Source organism: Pleurodeles waltl, chromosome 3_1, assembly GCF_031143425.1.
Source record: "Pleurodeles waltl isolate 20211129_DDA chromosome 3_1, aPleWal1.hap1.20221129, whole genome shotgun sequence".
NCBI lineage: Eukaryota > Metazoa > Chordata > Amphibia > Caudata > Salamandridae > Pleurodeles > Pleurodeles waltl.
Window position 1 is genome coordinate 707297260 of NC_090440.1, and position 25523 is coordinate 707322782.

The 25523-nt window shown below is 44.9% G+C and overlaps 1 protein-coding gene across 3 annotated transcripts in view; it reads left to right on the forward strand.

The window, feature by feature from the left end:
* Positions 1-25523, forward strand: part of MACF1 (microtubule actin crosslinking factor 1) — a 1225213-nt gene that overhangs the window by 379333 nt on the left and 820357 nt on the right. For all 3 annotated transcript variants that reach the window (XM_069223412.1, XM_069223414.1, XM_069223413.1), the window contains 2 exons: positions 1752-1859; positions 2726-2824. In XM_069223412.1, the coding sequence (XP_069079513.1) occupies positions 1752-1859; positions 2726-2824 (207 nt within the window). The remainder of the gene's footprint in view (positions 1-1751; positions 1860-2725; positions 2825-25523) is intronic.

The window sequence follows — 25523 nt, forward strand, 5'->3', positions numbered from 1 at the left end:
GTGGGCCTTCTCACCAGGAACCAAGGCCAAATCGGGCACCCAGATCCCAAACAACTCAATCTATTGATCTGACACAAGATGTTCTAGAATTTGGTTACTTGAATGTCTCTCAAGATTGCATGGATGTCCTGTGTGAGTTCCATAGACCTACCACGTGCGAGCTATGCCGCAAAGTGGAAAAGATTTGCCTGCTACTGTATCGCAAACGCAAAGAAGGTAGATCCCTTTAACACCTGCAGTCGAAGATATAATCTCCCCTCTCTCATTCCCAACCCTGTTATCAAGGCGTTCATGGAGGGCCTCAAAAGAGTCATTACTCTTATCTTTCCTCCTGCGCCACTGTGAAACCTCAATATCACATTTACCTGGCTCATGGGTCCATTTGGACCCTTACACTCTTGAGCACTCTAGTACCTTTCCCGGAAGGTAGCATTCCTGGTGGCAGTAACCGAGTTACGCCACATTAGTGAGCTGCAGGCCCTGACTCTGCAAGAACCTTTCATACAAATTTGCAAAGTCATGGTAGTAGTCAGAACAAACCCTAAATTCATTCTGAAGGTTGATTCCTCATTCTATCTTAACCAGATTTTAGAGCTCCCATCTTCTTCCTCCGCCTAGATTCTTTAGCGGAGAGAACGCTTCATACACTAGACTTGAAGCACACACTCATGTATTACATCGAAAGAACTAAACTTTTCGCAAGGTTGACTAAATATATGTGTCCATTGCAAAGCCTCACTAGGGGCAGCCTATCTCCAAAGCAGGGATTGCTAAACTTATAGTTACGTATATTCAGACTTGGCATCATACAGCCAAAAGAGCCCTCGCAGTCACTTCGCTAACTCCACTTGAAAGAAGGCCGCTACCATGGCCTTTTTAGGGAACATTCCCCTAGCCAACATACACAAGACGGCAACATGGTTAACCTGCACACCTTTACTAAGCACTGTGAGGATGTTCTAGCCAAATAACATGCATTTGTTGGCCAGATGGTTCTAAGAAATTTATTCCAGACATCTGCATCATCCACAGACTAACCACTGCGTATATAGAGTACTGCTTTACAGTCTGTGCTGTATCTACAGCAACACATGCTTCAAATGGAAAATGTTAGTTACACTGTCAGCATTGTTCATAGTGTGTAGTACTGTAGATTCACATGTGCCCACCCTCCTCCCCAGATGCTTGTGTGGCTCTGATCACAGATCTCTCTTTCCTTAAGTCATTATCTTTTTGTTCAATACACATGTGCATCATTTACTGTTCAGTCACAACTTCAAATTACTCTCACCTGTTGTGCGGAAAACAATCTAACATGGAGTCTATGCCCATGCACATTGCCAGCTAAGGATCAGTATACGTCATGATTCAGAAGAATTCTTAGAAGAAAAACAACTTGCAAAAATCTGAGCCCAACAGTAGATGTCAGGAGAGTATGCATATCATGTAAATCAATAGCACTACACGTTACGAGCAGATGCTTATAGGATGAAGAACTTTTTTTTTTTTTTACACATGTGCTCCTGCCTCCTACTGTTCACACTGTGAAGCTATCTGGTCTGGCTCTTGTTTGTCTCAGTTTAAAGCTTTTCTGATGTTCCTGGTAGAATTTACCAATCTGTAGTTTATTCAAGCCCTGTTATAGGCTAGGACATAGATTTTGTGAGCAGTTGAAAAAAGCATGTACTCAGAACTACGAATTAGTTCATGGCGTCCCCTTATGACAAAGCATCAATGCTTTACCCTTCCAGGAGTATGAGTTGCAGCTGATGACATACCGAGCGTTTGTGGAGTCCCAGCAGAAGTCTCCAGGGAAACGCAGGCGCATGCTCTCCTCCTCTGATGTGGTAACACAGGAGGTAAGTTCTCTGCTACAGTCTTTCTCAAAACCTATGCTTTCATCTGTTGTGTCAGTGTAAGATGTGTGTGCTCGTTATCCTCCCATCCGTGGCTCTTTTGATGTGCCGACAGAAAAAGCGAGTGATCTGTTATAGTCTCTGTGTGTTCCCATGATGTCTTTTGAACAGATGAGACAGGAAGCATGTGCTGACCGTGCACACATGGCTCCTCTGACACGTTGTTACAGGAGGTGAGTGATTATACGCATTCTGCATAAGAGCTCTCCTTTGGTGCAGGATTGGACTTTTACCTGCTCCATTCAACTCTCTCTTCGGTGTGTATTTTCTCCCCTTTCATGCAAACACAAATGTTAGTGCTTCTGATTAGAGCCTTTCCTTACACGAATGGCGCCCTTTGATGAGTCACTTAGTTGAATGCTGCTTCATTACTTTAGAGCTTTTTAGAATATCCTCCAGTAACTTATTTCCTTCTTTTTGCACTGCCTTCTTTTATTCTATTTCTTGTTTTTTCTTTCTTAAACTAGCATCTCCTACATTCCTCTTCTTTGGTTTTGGATACTCTTACTCTGCTATTCTCTCTGTCTTGCCTTTTCTTCTGCATGCTGCTTTTCCTCTTTTCCAAGCTGGCCTTCTGCCTTCCCTACTTTTATTTCTCCTTCTCCAACTTTTCTTTTTTTTTCATCTGACTGTCTTCTGTTCTTCTAGGTTCTCTCACTTAGCCACAGTCCCCATCTCAGTTCAAGTTGTTCTCAGCCTTAATTGATAAGTTAATAGGCCCCATGTTTGATGGTTTTGCTTTAACACATCTCATGTATGTCTTCATTGGTGTAACCATGTACTTGTTTTTTTTTTTTTTTTTTTTGCAGTTCATGGACCTTCGCACCCGTTACACAGCTTTGGTGACCCTAACCACTCAGCACGTGAAATACATCAGCGATGCTCTGCGGAGGCTAGAGGAAGAGGAGGTAGGAGATACTGGGTCAGAAGAGGTGCTTAGGAGCGCTATATTTCAATGTGGTCTGTTGCGATGACCACTGTAATAGAATAAGGACACACTGCCCATCATAAATGCTATGCTGATGTTTGTGCTCATGCATATGTATCTGCATCGGATTCCTGACCTAAACTGTTAATGGATATATGTAGTTTGCGTTAGTAGGTATGCATTGTGTATGTTTGCTCCAGTTGGCTATTAGTTGTGCGTTTGTTCAGTTCTAACCATCACCAGTGTACCATAGCCCATGTTGGATGTGGGTTGCATGTTTTTTTTGTCATGGAGGCAAGTGCTGGGTGTGTTTACCTTGTGTGGTTATTTTTGTCCAGGCTTTCAATGGAATTGGGAAAAGGAAAGGAATTCCATAATGAGTCATTGTTAAACAGAAATCCCAATTGGAGTATTTCGCAAAGCAGCACCAATAGTTTTCCAAACTCTGAAATGTTTTATCCATGGTTATTTTCGAAGCCCACCGGCCCCTTTAATTCCTTTGAGTTTACCTTGGCAATAAGCTTCTTTTAACATAGTAAGTAGCTTTAAAGATGATACAATGGCAGCCTAAGTACATCACTAAAGTGTAATTGCAGATTCCTCACCTTTTGAATTTTCCCAGGCACCAGACTGGATCTTGAAGCTTAAAAGCAATTTTCTTTTGTGTCGACATGTGGAATTGTGTGACTCCCTGTGGGGTCCGTCTGCTCCGGATGTGATGCTGGAGCCACGATAAGACCACCTCCTTCTTGCACTGACATCCTTTCCTTTCTTTCCGCACATTCTGACACAGATCTGGAGCTAGCAGTGCTGTCTCTGACAGACCTGTTTCCCTTGTAAAACATGTCTAAATTTTTACACAGTGTGCTGATATGGCCCCTAAACCAACAGGTTTCTAGCTGTGTGGTGACTGTCACTGACAGATGTCAGTGATGAACACCCACAACGTCTGCCTTGGGTGCATTTGTACTTCTCACAATACGAAGTCGAGCTCATGCTATGCAGAAATGAACCGCAAATCAATCTGAGACTAAAGGTCACGCTCTCCAATAAGTAGTGGAAGTGGTCTTGATCCTGGTCAAAGCCAAAAGTTCACTTGTGCACTCACTCCCGGGGTTGTTCTCAGAACAATTCCACTTCGAAAACCAGGAGTTCAGGTAAACAGGAAGTCCAAAAGTGGCTCTCTGACTTCCCACCACTTGCACCTTTCCGAGCCTTGCAACATTTCGGGCACTTCTCTCGCGTAGAGCTGCTTCACAGAATGGCCTCCAGTAGTAAGTCCATTCCGACTCTCCATCGAGCGAACCACTACAGTGGATGAACTCTGCTAGCAGAGAGTGGCTGTAGAGTGAATTTTCAGTCCCTCTCCAGATCCCGCCGGAGTGCCTTCGGGCCTTGAGGATCCGTGGTTGACATCATGTCAGAGACTCATTGACACGTTTATCTTGATGCTGACGGTGCCACTTGTTCCCATGTGAGTTTGGCCCCTTCTTCAAGCACTGCACTCCCGGCTACTGCTCTGACGCAACGTCCAACACCGCTTTCAGCACCAAGACTGATGCCACAGAGAAGGGTTTCAACATAGGCACTGACGTTGGACTCAGATCCTATAGTTTTATCAGATTCAGAAGTTCAACGCATACTAGAACAACATCAGTACAGCTTTTCTGGACAATAGCATGATGAGTATGACAATGGAGAATTTTATAAATGACCTAATATTTCTGAGGACTTACAGGATCCCAGTGAGTTGGATACCTCACCTAACATTAGACTCAATTCTTCAAAGCGTATAGCCACTAAGGAATCCACTTCTTTTGCCACTGTCATTTACAGGGCAATGTAAGGTCTTGATTTGACACTGCCCATGCAGGAAGTTAAAACCAACATCCTAACTGGAGTCCTCAACCCAGCAGCCACAACCCAGGAACCTCTGCTTCCTTTTAACAAGGCTCTTACAGATATACTGGTAGGCACGTGGGCAAAGCCAGGATCTTGCCTCAGTCAGTCATCAGGTGGCAAGGCGGCACATGCCTGCTCCCGAGGACCTAGACTTCTTGTTGCTTCATCCTACCGTGGAGTGCCTGGTGGTCCGTGCAGGTGCCTCAACCTTAACCCCTTTCTCACCACCCCACCTTACAAGGAATAAAGAGGATTGCCAAATGCGTTCCATCCAATGCTGGCCTTTCCTTAGGATCTGCCAATACCTCCTGCCTCCTTGGATGAACTCTGCACACCTTGTGGGTGTGGTGAACACCTTACTGGCTGTTCTAGGAGATGCCAGGCTTATACACCAAAGTCTGATTCTAGATGGTCAAAATGCTGCAGAATATACCATCTGTTCTGCCCTCGACACAATGACATGTGAGTTGGGCATTTGGGACCAGTATGGTGCTTAGCATAGGTTTGGGGCTTTTCATAGGATGTCTAGCAATCTCTAAAAGACATGCCGTTTAATGGCTCTGAACTTTTTAGAGCGAAGGCTAATTTCGGCCCTTGAAAAATGTAAGGAGAACAAGGCCACTGCTCAGTCTGTTTGGCTTTTCCCCCAACAGCGACCCCCATTTGAGGTTTTGGAAGGGGATATCAGCACAAGCAACACCAGTTGCTGCCTCAGTAGGGCGAGGCTAGGGAGCCAGTCGATTACGTTCCTTGTTCGCCCCTGGTGCAAGGCTTTACCCAGCCCTCGACCCGTCGCAGCACCTGCAAAACCACTTTAAATTGTTCTTGGCAGCACATCATCGATCGGTGGGAGGTTGAATCACCTTTCACTGTCCCGATGGAAGAGCATCACATTGGACCAGTGGGTGCTCCAGATCGTAGACCACAGATACTCCTTACCTTTTCTGTCTTATCCTCTGGACATGCAACCCACAGTTCAACATCTTCCATTGGACCACTTTTCCAAACTCAGAGGAGAAGTTCAAGCTCTCCTGGCCAAAGGAATGTTAGAGGTGTGTCATCATCAGAGAACAGGACTGGTTGTTACTCCTGTTACTTTCTGGTGCAGAAAATCAATCAATCCGCAATTTGTATAGCGCTGCTTATCACCCATGGGGTCTCAAGGCGATGTCGAAGGGGAGCCGGTCAGTTGAAGAGGCAGGTCTTGAGGTCCTTCTTGAACTGATTCATTCCGGCGGCCTGCCTGAGGTGGGTAGGTAGTGTGTTCCAGGTCTGTGCTTTGAGGTAGGAGAAGGACCTGCCTCCCACTGTGCTCTTCCTGATTCTAGGGGTAGCAGTGAGGGCAGGATGAGAAGATCGGAGTTGTCTGGCGGGGGTGTAGAAAGATAGGCAGTGGTTGAAGTAGGCCAGTCCGATGTTGTACAGAGCCTTGTAGGTGTGAATCAATGGCTTGAAGGTGATGCGTTTGTTGATGGTGAGTCAATGCAGATCTCTAAGGTGGTAGGAGATGTGGCTGTGGCGGGGGGATGTCTACGATGAGTCTGGCTGCTGCGTTATGAATTCTCTGGAGGTTTGCTTGGATATTCTTCGTGATTTCGGCAAAGAGAGCGTTGCCTGCCGTAGTCGAGTTTGCTGTTGACGAGTTTGTGGGTGACCGTCCTTCTTGCCTTGGTGGGGATCATTTTGAAGATCATCTGGAGGAGGTGAAAAGTGTGAAAGCATGTTGATGAGACGGCGTTGACTTAGCGGGTCATGGACAGCGTGGAGTCCAGGGTGATGCCCAGGATGTGTACATGGTTGGTGGGTAGGGGAGCGCTTCCAAAGGGCAGCTGGCTGCCAGAAGTTGTACCAGGCGGAGGGAGTGGGACCCAGGATGAGGATCTCCAGTCCTGTCCAAGTTGAGCTTGAGACAGCTGTTTTTCATCCAGTCTGCGACTGCTCTCATTACGTTGTGGAAGTTGTTCTTGGCTGGTGATAATTGCCAGAGGTGGCAAAGGGATATCTTCCAGTAATGGTAGGAACCCTGGCTCAAGCTATTCAGCACCACAAACAAAGTGCCGGTCAGATCTTTTGCCTGAAGTTCCCAAGGCAGTGCTCCCTGGATTCTCTTCATTGCTGGAAGAAATCCCTTCTGTCTGCATTGGGACATGGGACTCCTGTATGCCATTATACCACCCCCTCTACTGCCCAGAGTGCTGCAGAAGATCATGAAAGACTGAGACCAAATCATCCCAGTGATTCCATACTGGGTGATGAGGGTGTACGCCACCTGAATCCTCTGGTCACTAGCATTTGTCCTCCAATTCAGCTGCCCCTTTGGGAAAATCAAGTGTTGCAGCACCTCGGCTGGGTCCTGCAGTTGAGCCTGAACAACCTACTCCTTCATTCCTGGAGATTGAGCAGCTACATTTGATGGCTTTTGATCTTCCTTCCATAGTGGTTGTTGTCGTTCTGGCAGCCAGGCATGCTTCCACTAAGTCTGTATATTCAGGGCACTGAAAGAAGTTTGTTGCCTGGTGTTCCCTCCATCATGCTCAACCCTTATCAGCAGGTTTGTCAGAAATGCTTCTGTTTTACTTTGATTGTCTAGCAAGGCTTAGCTGACAACAGTTAAAGTTTGTCATCCCTTTTGGCTGTTTCACACAACAGATGTGATGTATTGCTATGTCACCAGTATTTGTATAGCACAACAACTCACTTCTGAAGGAGTATCTCAGAACGAGGTGGACAAAAGCAGAGGAAAGGCAACTTTTCAAAAGAGCCATGTTTTCAACATTTTTTTTTTTTTCCCAAAGTCAGCACGAGTGAATGTGAATATTGGAGACTGTTCCAATGGTGAGGGGCTAGATAGGAAAAAGAGCGACCTCGTACCTAGAAGTACGAATGCGGAGTGGTCTTAAAAAGGCTTTATCTATTAACCTTGTGTTTCTGCTAGGATGATACCATGAAAGCCTGGCTTGAAGGTAGCAATGGCCATTTCCCTTAAGGGATTTGTGAGTGAGACATAGAAACTTGAACAGCAAACATTTCCTGACTGAAAGCCAGTGCAAAGCTCTTAAAGTACGTGTCAAAGAAGCACCTGCAGGAAGTTTACAGACTAACCAGGCCGCGAAGTTTTGAACCACCTGAAGTATGGAGAGTAGCATCTCATGGGCTACTACAAGAAAAGTGTTGCCATAGTCCAGACGGTTGGTTATAAGGGCCTGGACCAGTGTTCACCTAGCGCTCATATGGAGCCAGGAGAAACCATTTTTTAATAGACGTAGCGTGTTGAAACAGATACCACAAATAGAGGTAACTTGATCTTTTATGGAAAAGTTATCCACCAGGATGCCCTAGCTATGTCGGCTACGAGCCATCTGACCAAAATGTCTCTTAGTTTTTACATTGATCAAACCAGGAAATACAACAAAGATGAACAGCTTTTAGTTAGCTTCTCTAAATTAAAACGGTAGAAGCAGTACAAAAGAAGACTACCTTGCAATAGATTTATCCTATGTATAAAGATCTGCTATGGACTAGTTAGGAAACAGTCCCGGGAAGGGTTACTTGCTGTCTTCACCATAGAGAAGGCTGCTACCACTGCACTGACGCCTGGTGTTCCAGTCATGGACATCTGCCAGGCTTCTAAGTGGGTGTCCCTCCACATGTTCACAAAGCACCACTGCTTAGACAACCAAGTCCAGTGGGATGGGCATTTTGCCCGATCTGTCCTGCAGGATTTTCTGGCCTGAGTCATTTGACAGATCTACCACATGGGGGGGTGCAGTACTTTCCTATCTATTTACAAGTTGAGGAATCTGCAGTTAGAGGTCTCTGTCAGAAGAACGAGTTACTTCTCTGTAGTAACCCCTTTCTGGTAGGATTCTAACTGAAGATTCCTCACTGACCCACTATACTCCCCATTCTGTGGCATGGACTCATACAGTCTATTATTAGAATCCTAAATCTGAAACATCTACACTCTACTTCTGATTTCAATGGCTCCATGTCCGACAATGGGTGGATGGAGATAAGAACGAAACATTTGTGAGCCTGGTGAGGGGGGGCCTGTATAGTGGCCCTGCCATACATGCCCAACCCTGCCCTTAGATCAAACAAGGCCAAACTCAACTTACAAACTGAATACAACCACAAGTAAGCACAGGAAACAATTGATGGAACATAATGCCATTAAACTGCAGGAACTGTTATAAACGGCCTACATTAAGGAAAAGCTGAAAAAGTAAATCTGTTGAAAGAGGTGCCCCCTCTCTTCTTGAGACATGAAGGACCCCATCTTTAAGAGATATGGCTCCAAAAAGTGTTGATCATTGTCGAGGCAGGCTGCATTTGAATAGCTCTCAGTCGATGCTGACTTACCATCAACACTGACCTATTTTTGTTAGGGGTTAGAAATAGGATTTCTGCACACATCCTTTGTCTCTAACCTGCAAAAGTGGTTCGTAGTGGCTTTTGTAGCATGCTTACACTTACCAAAAAAAAAAACAATAACTACTGCTTAGAGGAAACCGCCAAGGGTAAAATATTGGGAGGCAAGAAAACAGAAAGCCAAGATTAAACTATGTAGGTAGTCAAGTGTGCATTTTCCTCTGGTAGTCGTTGTTTTATATGTTATTTCACCAGTAGTTAAAAGGCTATTTATATTTTTGCCTTTCATTCAGTGTTTGTGTGTGTTTTCCCCCTTGTGATCACACACTTCCTACTTTTCCATGTTAATCAATAGATGTAAATGTTTGATCCTATGGGTCTCGGTTTGTGCAGTTTATTTCCAGGTGGCAACTGTAAGTGTTTGTCTTTGTTGGGAAAAGGTTGTGCTTCTTTTCCTTTGGTGGTGTCATGCTGTATGTTTATTCCTTTGATAGGGTGTCCTTTATTTTTCCCCCCTTTTCTTGACCGTTTTTTCTGTTTATCTTTGTGTTGACTATTCTTAGCTTGTCTTTACTCTTGTGGTTGATGATTGTCAGTAGTTTTTTACGCTGTTCTGCTTTTGAATACTAAGAATGCAGCACTCTTAGTCTGAGTAATGCATTTATGAAGGCACTTCCCGGGTTACACGAAGACAATAACATGAGCACTTAATGTGAATGCAGCAACAGACGTGTAATTCTTAAAATAATCACAGTAGTGGAATAATAATGAAATAAAACACAATATAGCACCAATGAAAATTATATATATATGTTCGATGGCATGTGTAGCTGCTGTGCATATCCCGCCATATAGTGTTGGGCTCGGAGTGTTACAAGTTGTTTTTCTTCTAAGAAGTCCTTTCGAGTCACAAGATCGAGGGACTCCTCCCATTTCGGCTCCATTGCGCATGGGCGTCGACTCCATCTTCGATTGTTTTCTTTCCGCCATTGGGTTCGGACGTGTTCCTCTACGCTCCGTGTTTCGGTTTGGAAAATTAGTTAGATATCGGGAAAATTTGACGGTATTGTTTGCGTTCGGTATCGGGTTAGTTAACACAGACCGAAACCGAATTTTGAAGAGCTCCGGTGGCCCTTCGGGGTTTCGGTTCCCCGGCGGGGCCTGGTCGGCCAGACCACGTGCATCGACAAGACTAATGGAACAGACCCCATTCCGCTTCTGCCCCGAATGCCACAACAAGTATCCTTACACAGATCAACATTTGGTCTGTAACTTCTGTTTGTCTCCTGAACACAAAGAGAATACCTGTGAGGCCTGTCGAGCGTTTCGATCGAGGAAAACGCTGAGGGACCAGAGAGCGAGAAGACTTCAAATGGTGTCGGGCCGTCACGACATCGAGACTTGGAAGAAGAAGAAACCTTCTCCATTGCTGACTAGGACGAGGCCGAAACAGAACAGACGCCAAAAACCGTGAGTAAAATCGCCCCAGCCAAAACTCACGGTAAATTCATCAGAGCCCAGGGGACGCCACTGCCGGCAGGTCATGGCTTAACCCAAAAAATCGGTGACCGTCCATCGGCACCGAAAAAGGGCATGCATCTGTCGAAGTCATCCGACTCCGGTCGAGATACCGGCACAGAAAAGACTCGACCCCGAGACACCGGGTCAGAACAATCTCGACATCGAGATACCGGCACCGAGACGACTCTGCATCGAGAGATCGGAACACCGAAACACAAAAATGTGGCTTTGGAGCCGAAAAAGATGGTGGAAAAGGTTTCGATCCCGAAACATCCGGCTTCGGAGCCGAAAGCAAGTTCCTACACTGAGGAGCAAGGGCTTTCCATACAAATGCAAAGCCATAAATTCGGACTGGAACTAGAGGCAGGGGAGCCAGATTATACACAGAGAAGGCTCCATATCCAAAAGGAGACAGGGAAGATAAGAACTCTCCCTCCTATAAGGATGAAAGTGAAACTGGCTTTCCAAGAGAAGGATAAACCACCACAAGCAAAGGTGGCAAAACAAGTAACTCCGCCACCATCACCTCAACGCTCACCGCAATCATCACCAATCGCTAGCCCACCGATGGTGCAGTCTCCAACACACACAAGCATGAGCCAAGATGACCCAGATGCATGGGATCTTTATGATGCGCCTGTGTCAGATAACAGTCCTGACTGTTACCCAGCAAGACCATCACCACCTGAGGACAGTACGGCTTACACGCAGGTGGTGTCCAGAGCAGCTGCGTTTCACAACGTCACACTGCACGCTGAATCTATCGAAGATAACTTTTTATTTAATACTCTGTCATCCACACATAGTCAGTACCAGAGTCTTCCAATGCTACCGGGAATGTTGAAACACGCAAAGTAAATATTTCAAGAACCCGTGAAAGGCAGGGCTATTACTCCTAGGGTGGGGAAAAAGTACAAGCCTCCACCAACAGACCCGATGTACATTACGCAGCAACTGACACCGGACTCAGTAGTAGTTGGCGCAGCACGTAAAAGGGCGAATTCACACACCTCCGGAGATGCACCACCACCCGACAAAGAAAGTCGCAAGTTCGACGCAGCGGGAAAAAGAGTGGCAGCACAAGCAGCCAATCAATGGCGCATTGCGAATTCACAGGCTTTGCTGTCAAGATATGACAAAGCCCACTGGGATGAAATGCAACACTTTATTGAACATCTGCCCAAAGAATTCCAAAAAAGTGCACAACAGGTGGTAGAAGAAGGACAAAGTATCTCAGATAACCAGATACGTTCAGCAATGGACTCAGCAGACACAGCTGCAAGAACTGTAAATACAGCGGTGACAATTCGGAGACCTGCATGGCTGCGCACCTCAGGATTCAAGCCCGAAATCCAACAGGCTGTGCTTAGTATGCCTTTTAATGGACAGCAGTTGTTTGGGCCGGAAGTGGACACTGCTATCGAGAAGTTGAAAAAAGATACAGATACGGCCAAGACCATGGGCGCGCTCTACTCCCCACAGACCAGAGGCACTTTTAGGAAAACACAATTTAGAGGGGGGTTTCGGGCTCAAACAACAGAACCCTCAACTTCACAAACCAGGCCCACATACCAGAGCCAGTATCACAGAGGAGGCTTTCGGGGACAATACAGAGGGGGACAATTCCCTAAGACTAGAGGGAAGTTCCAAAGTCCCAAGACCCCTCAAAACAAACAGTGACTTCAGTGTCACAAATCCCCAACACGTAACACCAGTGGGGGTGAGAATAACAGATTTTTACCAAAATTGGGAGGAAATAACAACGGACTCGTGGGTCCTAGCCATCATCCAACATGGCTATTGCATAGAATTCCTACAATTACCACCAAATGTGCCGCCAAAAACACACAACATGTCCTAACAACACATGGATCTATTACAGATAGAAGTCCAAGCGTGCAATAGAACTAGTACCCAGTCATCAAAAAGGGACAGGGGTTTACTCACTGTACTTTCTCATACCAAAAAAGGACAAAACTCTAAGACCTATATTAGATCTCAGAACACTAAATCTTTACATCAAATCAGATCACTTTGATATGGTGACACTGCAAGACGTAATCCCCTTTCTCAAACAACAAGACTACATGACGACATTAGATCTCAAGGATGCGTACTTCCATATACCCATACATCCTTCACCCAGGAAATACTTAAGGTTTGTATTCCAAGGAGTACATTACCAGTTCAAAGTGTTACCATTTGGAATAACAACAGCACCAAAGGTATTTACAAAATGCCTTGCAGTAGTAGCGGCACATATCAGAAGACAGCACATACACGTATTCCCGTAACTAGACGATTGGTTAATCAAAACCAGCACCCAGAAACAGTGTCTTCAACACACAAAATACGTCATAGAAACCCTTCACATACTAGGGTTCTCACTAAACTACCAAAAATCACACTTACAGCCGTGTCAAATACAACAATACTTAGGAGCAACAATCAACACAAAAAAAGGGATTGCCACTCCAAGTCCACAAAGGGTACAAGCATTCTAAAACGTAATACAAAGCATGCACCCAAACCAAAAGTATCAGGTAAAATTAGTGATGAAACTACTAGGCATGATGTCTTCATGCATAGCCATTGTCCCAAACGCAAGATTACACATGCGGCCCTTACAACAGTGCCTAGCAACACAATGGACACAAGCACAGGGTCAGCTTCAGGATCTAGTGTTGATAGACCGCCAAACACACACCTCGCTTCAATGGTGGAATCCTATAAATTTAAACCAAGGGCGGCCTTTCCAAGACCCAGTGCCTCAATACGTGATTACAACAGATGCTTCCATGGTAGGGTGGAGAGCACACCTCAACCAACACAGCATCCAGGGACAATGGGACACTCAGCAGAAACAGCTTCATATAAATCAGTTAGAACTACTAGCAGTGTTTCTAGTGTTGAAAGCATTTCAACCACTAATAGCCCACAAACACATTCTTGTCAAAACAGACAACATGACAACAATGTATTACCTAAACAAGCAGGGAGGGACACACTCAACACAGTTGTGTCTCTTAGCACAAAAGATTTGGCATTGGGCGATTCACAATCACATCCACCTAATAGCACAATACATACCAGGAATTCAAAACCAGTTAGCCGACAATCTCAGTCGGGATCACCAACAGATCAACGAATGGGAAATTCATCCCCAGATACTACAAACCTACTTCCAAACCTGGGGAACACCGCAAATAGACCTATTCCCAACAAAAGAAAACGCAAAATGCCAAAACTTCTCATCCAGGTACCCACAGCCTCACTCCAAGGGCAATGCGTTATGGATGAGTTGGTCAGGGATATTTGCTTACGTTTTTCCCCCTCTCCCACTCCTTCTGTATCTCGTGAACAAATTGAGTCAAAACAAACTCAAACTAATACTAATAGCACCAACTTGGGCACGAGAACCTTGGTACACAACACTACTAGACCTGTCAGTAGTGCCTCATATCAAACTACCAAACAGACCAGATCTGTTAAATCAACACATACAACAGATCAAACACCCGAATCCAGCATCGCTCAATCTAGCAATCTGGCTCCTGAAGTCTTAGAATTCGGACATCTAGACCTTACACAAGAATGTATGGAGGCCATCAAACAGGCTAGGAAACCTACTACAAGTCATTGCTACGCAAAGAAATGGAAACGATTTGTTTATTACTGTCATAATAATCAAATACAACCATTACACGCGTCCACGACAAACATTGTAAGCTACTTACTACACTTGCAAAAGTCTAAGTTAGCTTTTTCATCCATTAAAATACATCTCACAGCAATTTCTGCCTATCTGCAAACTACACATTCAACCTCGTTATTTAGAATCCCTGTCATAAAAGCATTTATGGAGGGGCTAAAAAGGATCATTCCCCCAAGAACACCACCAGTTCCTTCGTGGAACCTCAATATTGTATTAACACAACTCATGGGTCCACCATTTGAACCCATGCACTCTTGTGAAATACAATACTTAACATGGAAAGTAGCCTTTCTAATAGCTATTACATCTCTTAGGAGAGTAAGTGAAATACAAGCCTTTATCATACAAGAACCCTTTATACAAATACACAAACATAAAGTGGTTCTATGCACAAACCCCAAATTTTTGCCAAAAGTTATATCACCGTTCCACTTAAATCAAACAGTGGAACTCCCAGTATTTTTTCCACAACCAGACTCTGTAGCTGAAAGAGCATTACATACATTAGACATAAAAAGAGCACTAATGTATTACATTGATAGAACCAAACAATTTTGCAAAACAAAACAATTGTTTGTAGCTTTTCAAAAACCTCATACAGGGAATCCAATATCCAAACAAGGCATTGCCAGGTGGATAGTTAAGTGTATTCAAACCTGTTACGTTAAAGCAAAGAGAGAACTGCCTATTACACCAAAGGCACACTCCACTAGAAAGAAAGGCGCCACCATGGCCTTTCTAGGAAATATACCAATGACAGAAATCTGTAAGGCAGCCACATGGTCTACGCCTCATACATTCACTAAACATTACTGTGTGGATGTGTTAACAACACAACAAGCCACAGTAGGACACGCAGTATTCCGAACATTATTTCAAACAACTTCGACTCCTACAGGCTAAACCATCGCTTTTTGGGGAGATAACTGCTTACTAGTCTATGCACAGCATGTGTATCTGCAGCTACACATGCCATCAAACGGAAAATGTCACTTACCCAGTGTACATCTGTTTGTGGCATGAGACGCTGCAGATTCACATGCGCCCTCCCACCTCCCCGGGAGCCTGTAGCCGTTATAAGTTGTTGAAAATAAACTTGTACATTTGTAAATTTGTAAATATATATATCACTTTTAGACACATTATGTACATACATACTTACTCCATTGCATGGGCACTATTACTATATACACAACTCCTACCTCACCCTCTGCGGGGAAAACAATCTAAGATGGAGTCGACGCCCATGCGCAATGGAGCCGAAATGGGAGGAGTCCCTCGATATCGTGACTCGAAAAGACTTCTTCGAAGAAAAATAACTTGTAACACTCCGATCCCAACACTAGATGGCGGGATATGCACAGCATGTGAATCTGCAGCGTCTCATGCCACGAACAGATGTACACTGGGTAAGTGACATTTTCCATATATATACTTTCAATGGCATGTGTAGCTGCAGATACACATGATGCTGTGCATTAGTCCACCATCTGGTGTTAGGCTCTGAGTGTTACAAGTTTTTGCATGGGCATCGACTCTATTGTTAGATTGTTTTCTTTCCGCTGCCGGGTTCGGACGTGTTACCTCTCGCTCTGAGATTTCGATTCGGAAAACTTTGTAAAACTCTCTTTTCGTCGGTATTGTATCATTCGGTTTCATGATCTTCCATCGACACAGCACTACCTTCAGGGGAAAAAAACTTTGTTCGCCCTTCGGAGTACGCACGCCCAACTCGGGCCTATTCGGGCCGACCGCGTGGAAGCCTCATGGATCGGACTCCATTCCGATTCTGTCCTCGGTGCCATGCGAAGTACCCGTACACAGACCAGCATGTGGCTTGCAACCTCTGCCTTTCCTCAGACCATCGGGAAGAAAACTGCGAGGCCTGTAGATCCTTCCAATCGAAAAAGGCTCTTAGAGACCGAAGAGCAAGAAGGCTCAAAATGGCGTATAGGAGCGGGGAACATCTTGACGTAGAAGAGGAAGAATTGATGCAGACTGCAGTCTCAGTTAGAGATTCCGAGTCTGAGCAGGAATCAGACGAAGACAGACCAGTCACAGCAGGACAACATGTGAGTACGCCTGCCCCCTCGCAAAAGAAAAAACACAAGGCCTTGGTTACGCCACTGCCGGAAGACCATGACTCGGCCTGAAAAAAAACTGTCGGTGACTGACCTCCCAGTCCGGCACCGAAAAAGGCCACTCCTCTGAAAACATCAGAGATAACAAAAAGCTCAGTTTCCGACTCCACTAAACACCAATTTTCGGAGTCGAAAATCAGAAAGACAGTTTCGGAGCCGAAACCTTCGTCCTCCATCTTTTTCGATCCTGAAAAAGCACGCTTCGGAGCCAAAAAGGCCAACATACACAGAGGAGCATGGACTTTTAAAGCGACTTCAAGAAAGCCACAAAACCTCTGAAGAGGAGTTAGAGGTAGAACCAATTCTAGAAATTATGGATGAAAGGCAATCCAGGATCCACATCCATAAGGAAACAGGGAGAATTCTTACAGCACCTCCTTTAAAAACAAAGAGGAAACTAGCTTTTCAGGAGGAATTGGACACTGTGCAGCCTCCAGCTAGAGTGCCAAAGCAGAAGGAGAAACCACCACCTCCTCAATCTTCTCCTCCTTACTCTCCTCTCCTCCTACCAGCCCTACACCAGTGCAGTCAACCACTCATTCATACGATTCACAACAGGACAATGTTGATCCATGGGATCTTTATGACCCTGATCCCATTGCAAGTAATGATCCAGACAGCTATCCCTCTAAATCATCACCACATGAGGATAGCACTGTCTATAATCAAGTCATAGCTAGGGCTGCAGCATATCATGGTGTTACCATGCATACAGAGCCTTTAGAAGAGGATTTTTTATTTAACACTCTATCTTCAACACATTCTAGGTACCAATGCCTCCTGAGGCTCCCAGGCATGGTAAAACATGCAGATCAGATCATTAATGAACCAGTAAAGGCATGCATCATAACACCTAGGATAGAGAAGAAATATATACCTGCACCCTCTGACCCTGATTATATCACCCATCCGGTACCTCCGGATTCTGTGGTAGTTAGCGCTGCCAGAAAGAGGGCAAATAGTCATCAGGAGATGCACCCCCTCCTGATAAAGAAAGCAGGAAATTCGATGCTGCAGAGAAAAGAGTTGCGTCCCAGGCAGCAAATCAGTGGAGGATAGCCAACTCGCAAGCACTATTAGCTCGCTATGACAGAGCCCATTGGGACGAGATGCAGGACATAATACAGCATCTCCCCTAAGCACACCACAAAAGGGCACACACAACAGGTAGTGCAGGAAGGGCAAGCCATTACAAACAACCAGATAAGATCTGTCCTAGATGCAGCAGATACCACTGCTAGGAGTGCCAACACTGCAGTCACTGTATGCAGACATGCATGGCTCCGATCTTCTGGATCCAAGCCAGAAATACAGCTGGCTGTGTTGAACATGCTGTTCGACAAAAAACATCTTTTTGGGCCAGAAGTAGACACAGCCATAAAAAAATTGCAAAAAAGACTCTGACAGAGCAAAGGCAATGGGTGCACTCTACTCTGCATCATGTAGGGGGTCCTTTCGTAAACCTCAGTTTCGAGGTGGTTTCAGAACACAGCCCTGAGAGGCATCCACCTTGCAGGCAAAGCCGACCTACCAACTGCAATACCAACGTGGTAGTTTTAGAGGCACATATAGAGGACAATACCCCAAAAATGGAAGGACGTTTCAGGCCTCTAAGCAGCTTCCACAGCACTCAAAACAGTGACTTCTCTCATTCCCTTCCACTCCACACCTCTCCTGTGGGTGGGGGGTGGCGGCGGGGGGGACTACAACAGTTCCACACAAATTGGGAAAATATTATAATAGACAACTGAGTGCTATCAATTATCCGCAATGGCTATTGCCGAGAATTGATAAACACTCCTCCAAACATGCCACCAAGGTCACACAAACTATCAACAGAACAGACGATTGTGTTACAAGAAGAGGTCCAGTCTCTACTACTCAAACAAAAAGTAGAATTGGTTCCACAGTCTCAAATAGGAACAGAAGTTTATTCACTATATTTTCTAATTCCCAAAAAAGATGGCAACCTCAGGCCAATATTAGACCTCAGGCTCCTCAATCTTTACATTGTGTCAGAACATTTTCACATGGTAACTTTACAAGATGTCATCCCACTACTACAAAAACCACATTTCATGACAGCCTTAGACCTCAGAGATACCCATCCATCCTGCACACAGAAAATATCTCAGGTTTGCCATTCAGCGAAAACACTACCAATTCAGAGTGTTGCCCTTTGGAATAACAACAGCGCCAAGGGTATTCACAAAGTGATTGGCAGTAGTGGCAGCCTACCTAAGAAGACAACATACACATGTCTTTCCATATCTAGACGATTGGCTAATAAAATCAAGCAGTCATACACAATGCCAATATCATACGCATTATGTAATACAAACCTTACACACACTAGGCTTCTCAATAAACTAACAAAATCACACCTTCAACCAGCACAAATACAGCAGTATTTGGGTGCAATACTAAACACTCAGCAAGCTCTAGCATATCCAAATACACAAAGGATACAAGCTTTCCAAAATATAATCACACAAATACAAACAAATCAACAATACACTGTCAGATTTGTCATGAAAATTGTAAGAATGATGGCAACATGTATTGCAATTGTACCACACGCAAGACTAAACATGCAGCCCTTACAACAGTGCCTTGCACAACAATGGTCACAGGCACACGGTCAACTTCAAGATCTAGTGTTGATACACCGCCAAACATACATGTCCCTTCAGTGGTGGAATTCCACAAATCTAAGCGAAGGGCGGCCATTTCAGGACCCTGTACCTCAGACCATAATTACAACAGATGCATCAATGATTGGTTGGGGAGCTCACCTAAACAATCACAACATTCAAGGGCAATGGGATGTCAAACACAAACAGCTACACATAAACCACTTGGAGTTATTAGCTGTCTTTCTAGCACTCAAAGCTTTTCAACCTCTTCTCACACAGAAGAATGTTCTCATCAAAACGACAACATGACAACCATGTATTATCTCAACAAACAGGGAGGGACACATTCATACGAACTGTCCCTTCTAGCCCAGAAAATTTGGAAATGGGCAATCCACACTCCTATTAATCTGTTGCTCAATACATTCCAGGGATAGACAATCAGTTGGCAGATATCCTCAGCAGAAATCATCAACAAACTCATGAATAGGAACTTCATCCTCAAGTACTTCAAAAATACTTTCAAAAGTGGGGAACTCCAAATATAGACCTGTTTGCAACAAGCGATAACACAAAATGCCAAAACTTTGCATCCAGACACCCACATCCCCTATCCACGGGGAATGCTCTATGGATCAATTGGTCAGGGATATTTGCATACGCTTTTCCCCCTCTCCCACTCCTTCCATTTCTAGTCAACAATTTGCATCAAACTTCACTCACAATGATACTCATAGCACCAACATAGGCATGTCAACCGTGGTACACAACATTATTAGATCTGTTGGTAGTACCACACTCCAAACTCCCATCCAGACCAGATCTGTTGATACAAAACAGAGGTCAAATCGGGCATCCAAATCCCAAGACACTCAAACTAGCAATTTAGCTCCTTAGGTCATAGAGTTTGGATATTTACAGTTCAAATCAGAATGTATGGAAGTTATTAAGCAATCAAGACAACCCATTACTAGACAGTGCTATGCAAACAAATGGAAAAGGTTTGTATATTACTGTCAATCCAAAAATATAGACCCTCTTACAGCATCAATACAAGATATTGTATGTTATTTACTTCATTTACAAAAATCAAACTTGGCATTCTCTTCAATAAAAATTAATCTTACTGCAATTTCAGCATATTTACAAAATATACAACATAGCTCTTTATTTAGAGTTCCTGTCATTAAAGCTTTCATAGAAGGTTTAAAACGCATCATTCCACCCAGAACACCACCAGTTCCTTCTTGGAATCTAAATATAGTGCTTACAAGACTTATGGGACAACCATTTGAGTCTATGCACTCGTTCCAATTTCAATTTCTAACATGGAAAGTTGCCTTCCTAAGGGCAATTACTTCTTTAAGAAGAGTAAGTGAAATCCAAGCCTTTACTCTTGAAGAACCTTTCTTCCAAGTACACAAGCATAAGATTGTACTAAGAACAAACCCTTCATTTCTACCAAAAGTTGTATCACCATTTCATATAAATCAAACAGTGGAACTGCCAGTCTTCTTCCCACAGCCAGATTCTGTGGCAGAAAGAGCTCTACATACATTAGACAACAAAAGAGCTTTAATGTACTATATAGACAAACTAAACTGTTTAGAAAGACTAAACAACTATTTGTTGCTTTCCAAAAACCTCATACAGGCAATCCGATATCAAAACAAGGTTTAGCATGATGGATTGTAAGATGCATCCAAACATGCTATATTAAAGCAAAAAGACAGCTTTTAGTTACTCCTAAAGCACATTCTACATGGAAAAAAGGTGCAACAATGGCTTTTTTAGGGAATATACCAATGGCTGAAATATGTAAAGCAGCCACTTGGTCAACACCACATACATTCACTAAACACTAGTGTGTAGACGCATTATCATGACAACAAGCCACAGTAGGTCAAGCTGTTCTAAGAACATTATTTCAAACAACTTCAACTCCTACAGGCTGACCACCGCAAATTTATGGGAGGACAAACTGCTTTGTTGTCTATGCACAGCATGTGTATCTGCAGCTACACATGCCATCAAACAGAAAATGTCACTTACCCAGTGTACATCTGTTCGGGGCATGTTCCGTTGCAGATTCACATGCACCCTCCCTCCTCCCCAGAAGCCTGTAGTCGTTTAAGTTACAAACATTTGTACATATGTATATACATTTACATTAGCATGGACATCTCTTACTTTATACCTATATAGTCTATCACGCCTTCCTTTACTCTCTGCTGGAAAACAATCTAACAATAGAGTCGGTGCCCATGCGCAGTGAAACCGAAGAGGTGGAGTCACTCGATCCCGTGACTCGAAAAGACTTCTTAGAAGAAAAACAACTTGTAACACTCTGAGCCCAATACTAGATGGTGGACTAATGAACAGCATGTGAATCTGCAGCGGAACATGCCACGAACAGATGTACACTGGGTAAGTGACATTTTCCATATATAGTGACTATGTATATTTATGCATGCACACAGTAAAGCTAGATATTAAGAATTACAAATTCATCACCATGGGGCTCAAATCCAACATCTTCCTTTGTCTGCCAACATCAAGCTGTGGAACCTGTGACCACTGAGACAGAAGAGAACAACCCAATAGGATTACTCTGAGAAATGCGTCCACCTTCAGAGATAAGTTCCTTCTTTCTCAATGTCAAGCTTCCCCAGCTTATATACTTTAAACAAATTTAGGAAGAAGGTTCTAGAAACCCCCCTCCTATCAAGTAAGTTGTGAAAATTCAAGCTCTGGTCGTACCAGGTCAGTGTTGAAAAAACTCGCTAGAGACTGGCCAAATCCCATAAACATTCTCAGCCTTGTACAGGCTCATCAAGGTTTCGTCCCCCACATTATGTTCCCTTCCCTGTTGTGAAAAGTCAAAACAGGTTAACAGGCTGTGCTAGGGTAAAATACCTGCATCACCAATGTGACGGCGTTTGAAGCTAGGCTAGGCACAAAATGGAGTCAGTGGTCAAGATGGAGTCGGTGGTTAAATACAGATAGCATTACATGTACTTAGTGGTCTCTTACATACAGATTATATATTTTTAGACCACGTGGGTGGGTGGATGGGTGTGTGTGTGTCTCTCTCTCTCTCTCTCTCTCTAGAGGTAGCTATGGATGAGCAGCAAAGGCTTATCCAGGAGACATGCAAAGCTTATGCAACACCACTTATGGTCACACAGCACTTGCACCTTGCACACATGAAAGAGCCACAGAGTGTTACAAAAATAAAGGTACTTCATTTTAGCGACGCAAATACTAAAATACTATATAGACATTAGAAAGTAATAGAAAACAGTGGAATAACAATAGACAATGGTGCCCCTAGGGTGAGCCCAAACCATATACTAAGAAAATGGAATGTGAATGATGGACCCCCACCCAGGTAAGTTGAATCTGTAGAGGGGAGCTGGAGGAACTAGGAATCCCACAAGGTAAATACCAGAGTGCCCCCTTTCACTCCCCCCCCACTTCCCCAAGCGACCAGGAGAGAAGAGGTATGCACCTGGTTTTTCCCAAACCCACAGATAAACTTTGTAAAAGGACTGTGTAAGACCCAAGCAAGACTGCAAGAAACAGAAGATGGATCCAGGCAGAAGAAGCCCTGCAAATGAAGGGAACCAAGTCCAATTCCAGTTGGAGAGTCTGGTTGGGACAGCAGCCACTGCCCACCCTTCTGGGGGTGCAGGACCAGGTCGACCGTGGAGTCCAGGAGTCAGGTGTGCAGCAAAGTGTTCCAGAAGTGATGCAGTCTGTCCCATGTCGAAAGAAGAGTTGCAGTCCGTCAGTGGTGTGGAAAAACCCACCAACAAGCCTTGGCAAGGGCAAGAGTTGCAGAGCTGCCGGGGACCAGAAAGGTCCAAGGGGATTCAACCCAAGGAGTGGAGTTCCAGGCATCCCCCAGCAGTCAGGAGAGCGAGAAGTCGTGGATACAGTCCCCACAGGCAACTCGCAGGCACGGGAATCACACTGAGTCCCACTCAGCACACCTGGAAAGGGGTCCCACGTCACTGGAGCAGCAGGCAGGAGACCACGCATTGCAGGGAAGAATGCTAGAGTGTGGGGGCTACACAGAGCTTGAGGATCCCTTGGAAGAAGAGTCAACAAGCCTTGGTAGCTGCAAGAGTCGCGGTGTACGGGGTACTGTACTGCAAGGAGATGCAAAGACTCACCACTTCCAAAGTTGAACAGCTGGTAGAGCGGGCCGAGGGGACCACTCGGGACCACCACCTGTTTTGCAGGATCCACGCAGAGTTGCAGAAGAAAGGACCCATGCAGCCGGTCATTGTTGCAGTTGGTGCGTGCGGATTCAGGGGAGTGACTCCTTCACTCCAAGGGAGATTCCTTCTTGCTTTTTGCCTCCCAAAGAGGATGCACAGCCCTGTGAAATGTTGCAGTTGCTGTAGCTGCATATTGTAGGTTTCTGTGAAGTCGTGTTGCGGTTCCAGTGGTCAGAAGTCGAAGTAAATGTTGCAGAGGAGCCCGAATCTGAGGACCCACCCAAGAGAGAGACCCTAAATAGCCCTGGAAGGGGGATTGGTCACCTAGCAAGGTGACCACCTACAAGGAGGGGGCTGTGACGTCACCTGCCTGAGGCCACTCAGATGCTCCCAGAGGCCTCTGTCCACCTTCGATTCAAGATGGCAGAACCAAGTGGCCACCTGGACGAACTCTGGGCACCACCCTGTGATGGTGATGGACAGGGGAGTGGTGATTCCCCTTTACATTATCCAGTTTAGTTCCAGAGCAGGGACTGGAGGTCCCTGACCCGGTGCAGACTGGTCTATGCAAGGAGGGCACCAAATGTGCCCTTCAAAGCATACCAGTAGCTTGTGGAGGCTACCCATCCCAACTCATGTAACATCTATTTCGAAAGGGAGAGGGTGTTGCCTCCCTGTCCCAAAGGAAATCCTTTGTTCTGCCTTCCTGGGTTGAGCTGTTCAAGCAGCAGGAGGGCAGAAACCAGTCTGTAGGATGGCAGCAGCACAGGCTGCCCAGAAAACCTTGCAAACTGGTAGGAGCAAAGCTGGGGGTCCTCTAAGGAGCCTCCAGAGTGCATGGAATCATACAGCCAATACTGGCAACAGTATTAGGGTATGATTCTGATACCAAACATGCCCAGATAGGTAGTGACCTATGTCTAGAACACCGGTAAAATGGCTTCCCCACACTCATGAAGTCCAGGAAACTGGAAAAGGAGTTCGTGGGGGCACCTCTGCTCATGCAGGGGTGCCCTCACACACAGGTACTTGCACCCTGCCCTCTGAGCTAGGAGGGCCTGCCATAGGGGTGAATTACAGTGATCTGGTGCAATGACCTGCAGTGAAAAGAGTGCATGCACCCTTTCACGCAGGCTGCAATGGCAGGCCTGCAGACACAATTTGCATGGGCTCCCATGGGTGGCATAATAGATGCTGCAGCCCATTGGGAACCCCTGGTGCCCCAATGCCCTGGGTACCTGGGTACTTAGGTACCATATAATAGGGACTTACAAGGGGACACCAGTATACCAATTGTGGAGTGCACAAAAGTCCAAGGTAACTAAATTTGAAGGGAGAGAGCACAATCACTCGGGTCCTCTTTAGCAGGATCCCAGTAAACCCAGTCAAAATACACTATCAGTCATCAAAAAGTGGGGGTAATCATGCCAAAGGTACTTTCCTACAGTGTGTTTCTTTTTGTGAGGAAATGGGGTGTATTATATGGTGTGGTTGTGCAACCTTACTGTGTAATACTCTTAAGAACCCCTTTAGGACCTGTGGGTTTAATTTGTCAAACCCTTAGCTCAACCCTGATAAGCTGTGGCTCTGAGTAGACAGGCTTACACAAAGGAACACGTGTAAAACATTTAAACAACACCAAAACAATTGAGGAAGAAATACGTGAGACACCCAGTTAGATTTTTATAAAAGTTTTTACACCAAAACGGAAAAAGGTCCACCTTAGATCTAGAGGGTACCTTAGCTACAGAAATTACCCGGTATAGTAAATCAACACTTTTTACTTAACCCCAAACACATATTGGAAAATTCAATTAATTTGATGCTTAGAAGCTTTTTCAAGAAAAACTTTTAAGTGACCACCTCCAGCAGGAAACTAGTTAAGGGGACTATCAGGATCCATAGAAACTGCTACCTTTTCACGAAAAGCATTATTCAGTTCAATTCCAGCATCAGTATCTACTTGTCATTGCCTTCTATCGAGTGGTCCTTATGCAAGGGATACAGGATGTTGAAGATGCTCAAGGATGGTGAAGATGCTCAAGGATGCTGAAGATGCTATGCAGTCTACGGGGTCTTTCTGTGGCTACTCCTCAGTCTGGCTGAAGCAATCGCAGGAGTCGACGTCCCTTGAGGTCCTCTCGAGCTTGGCAAAAATCCAGTTACC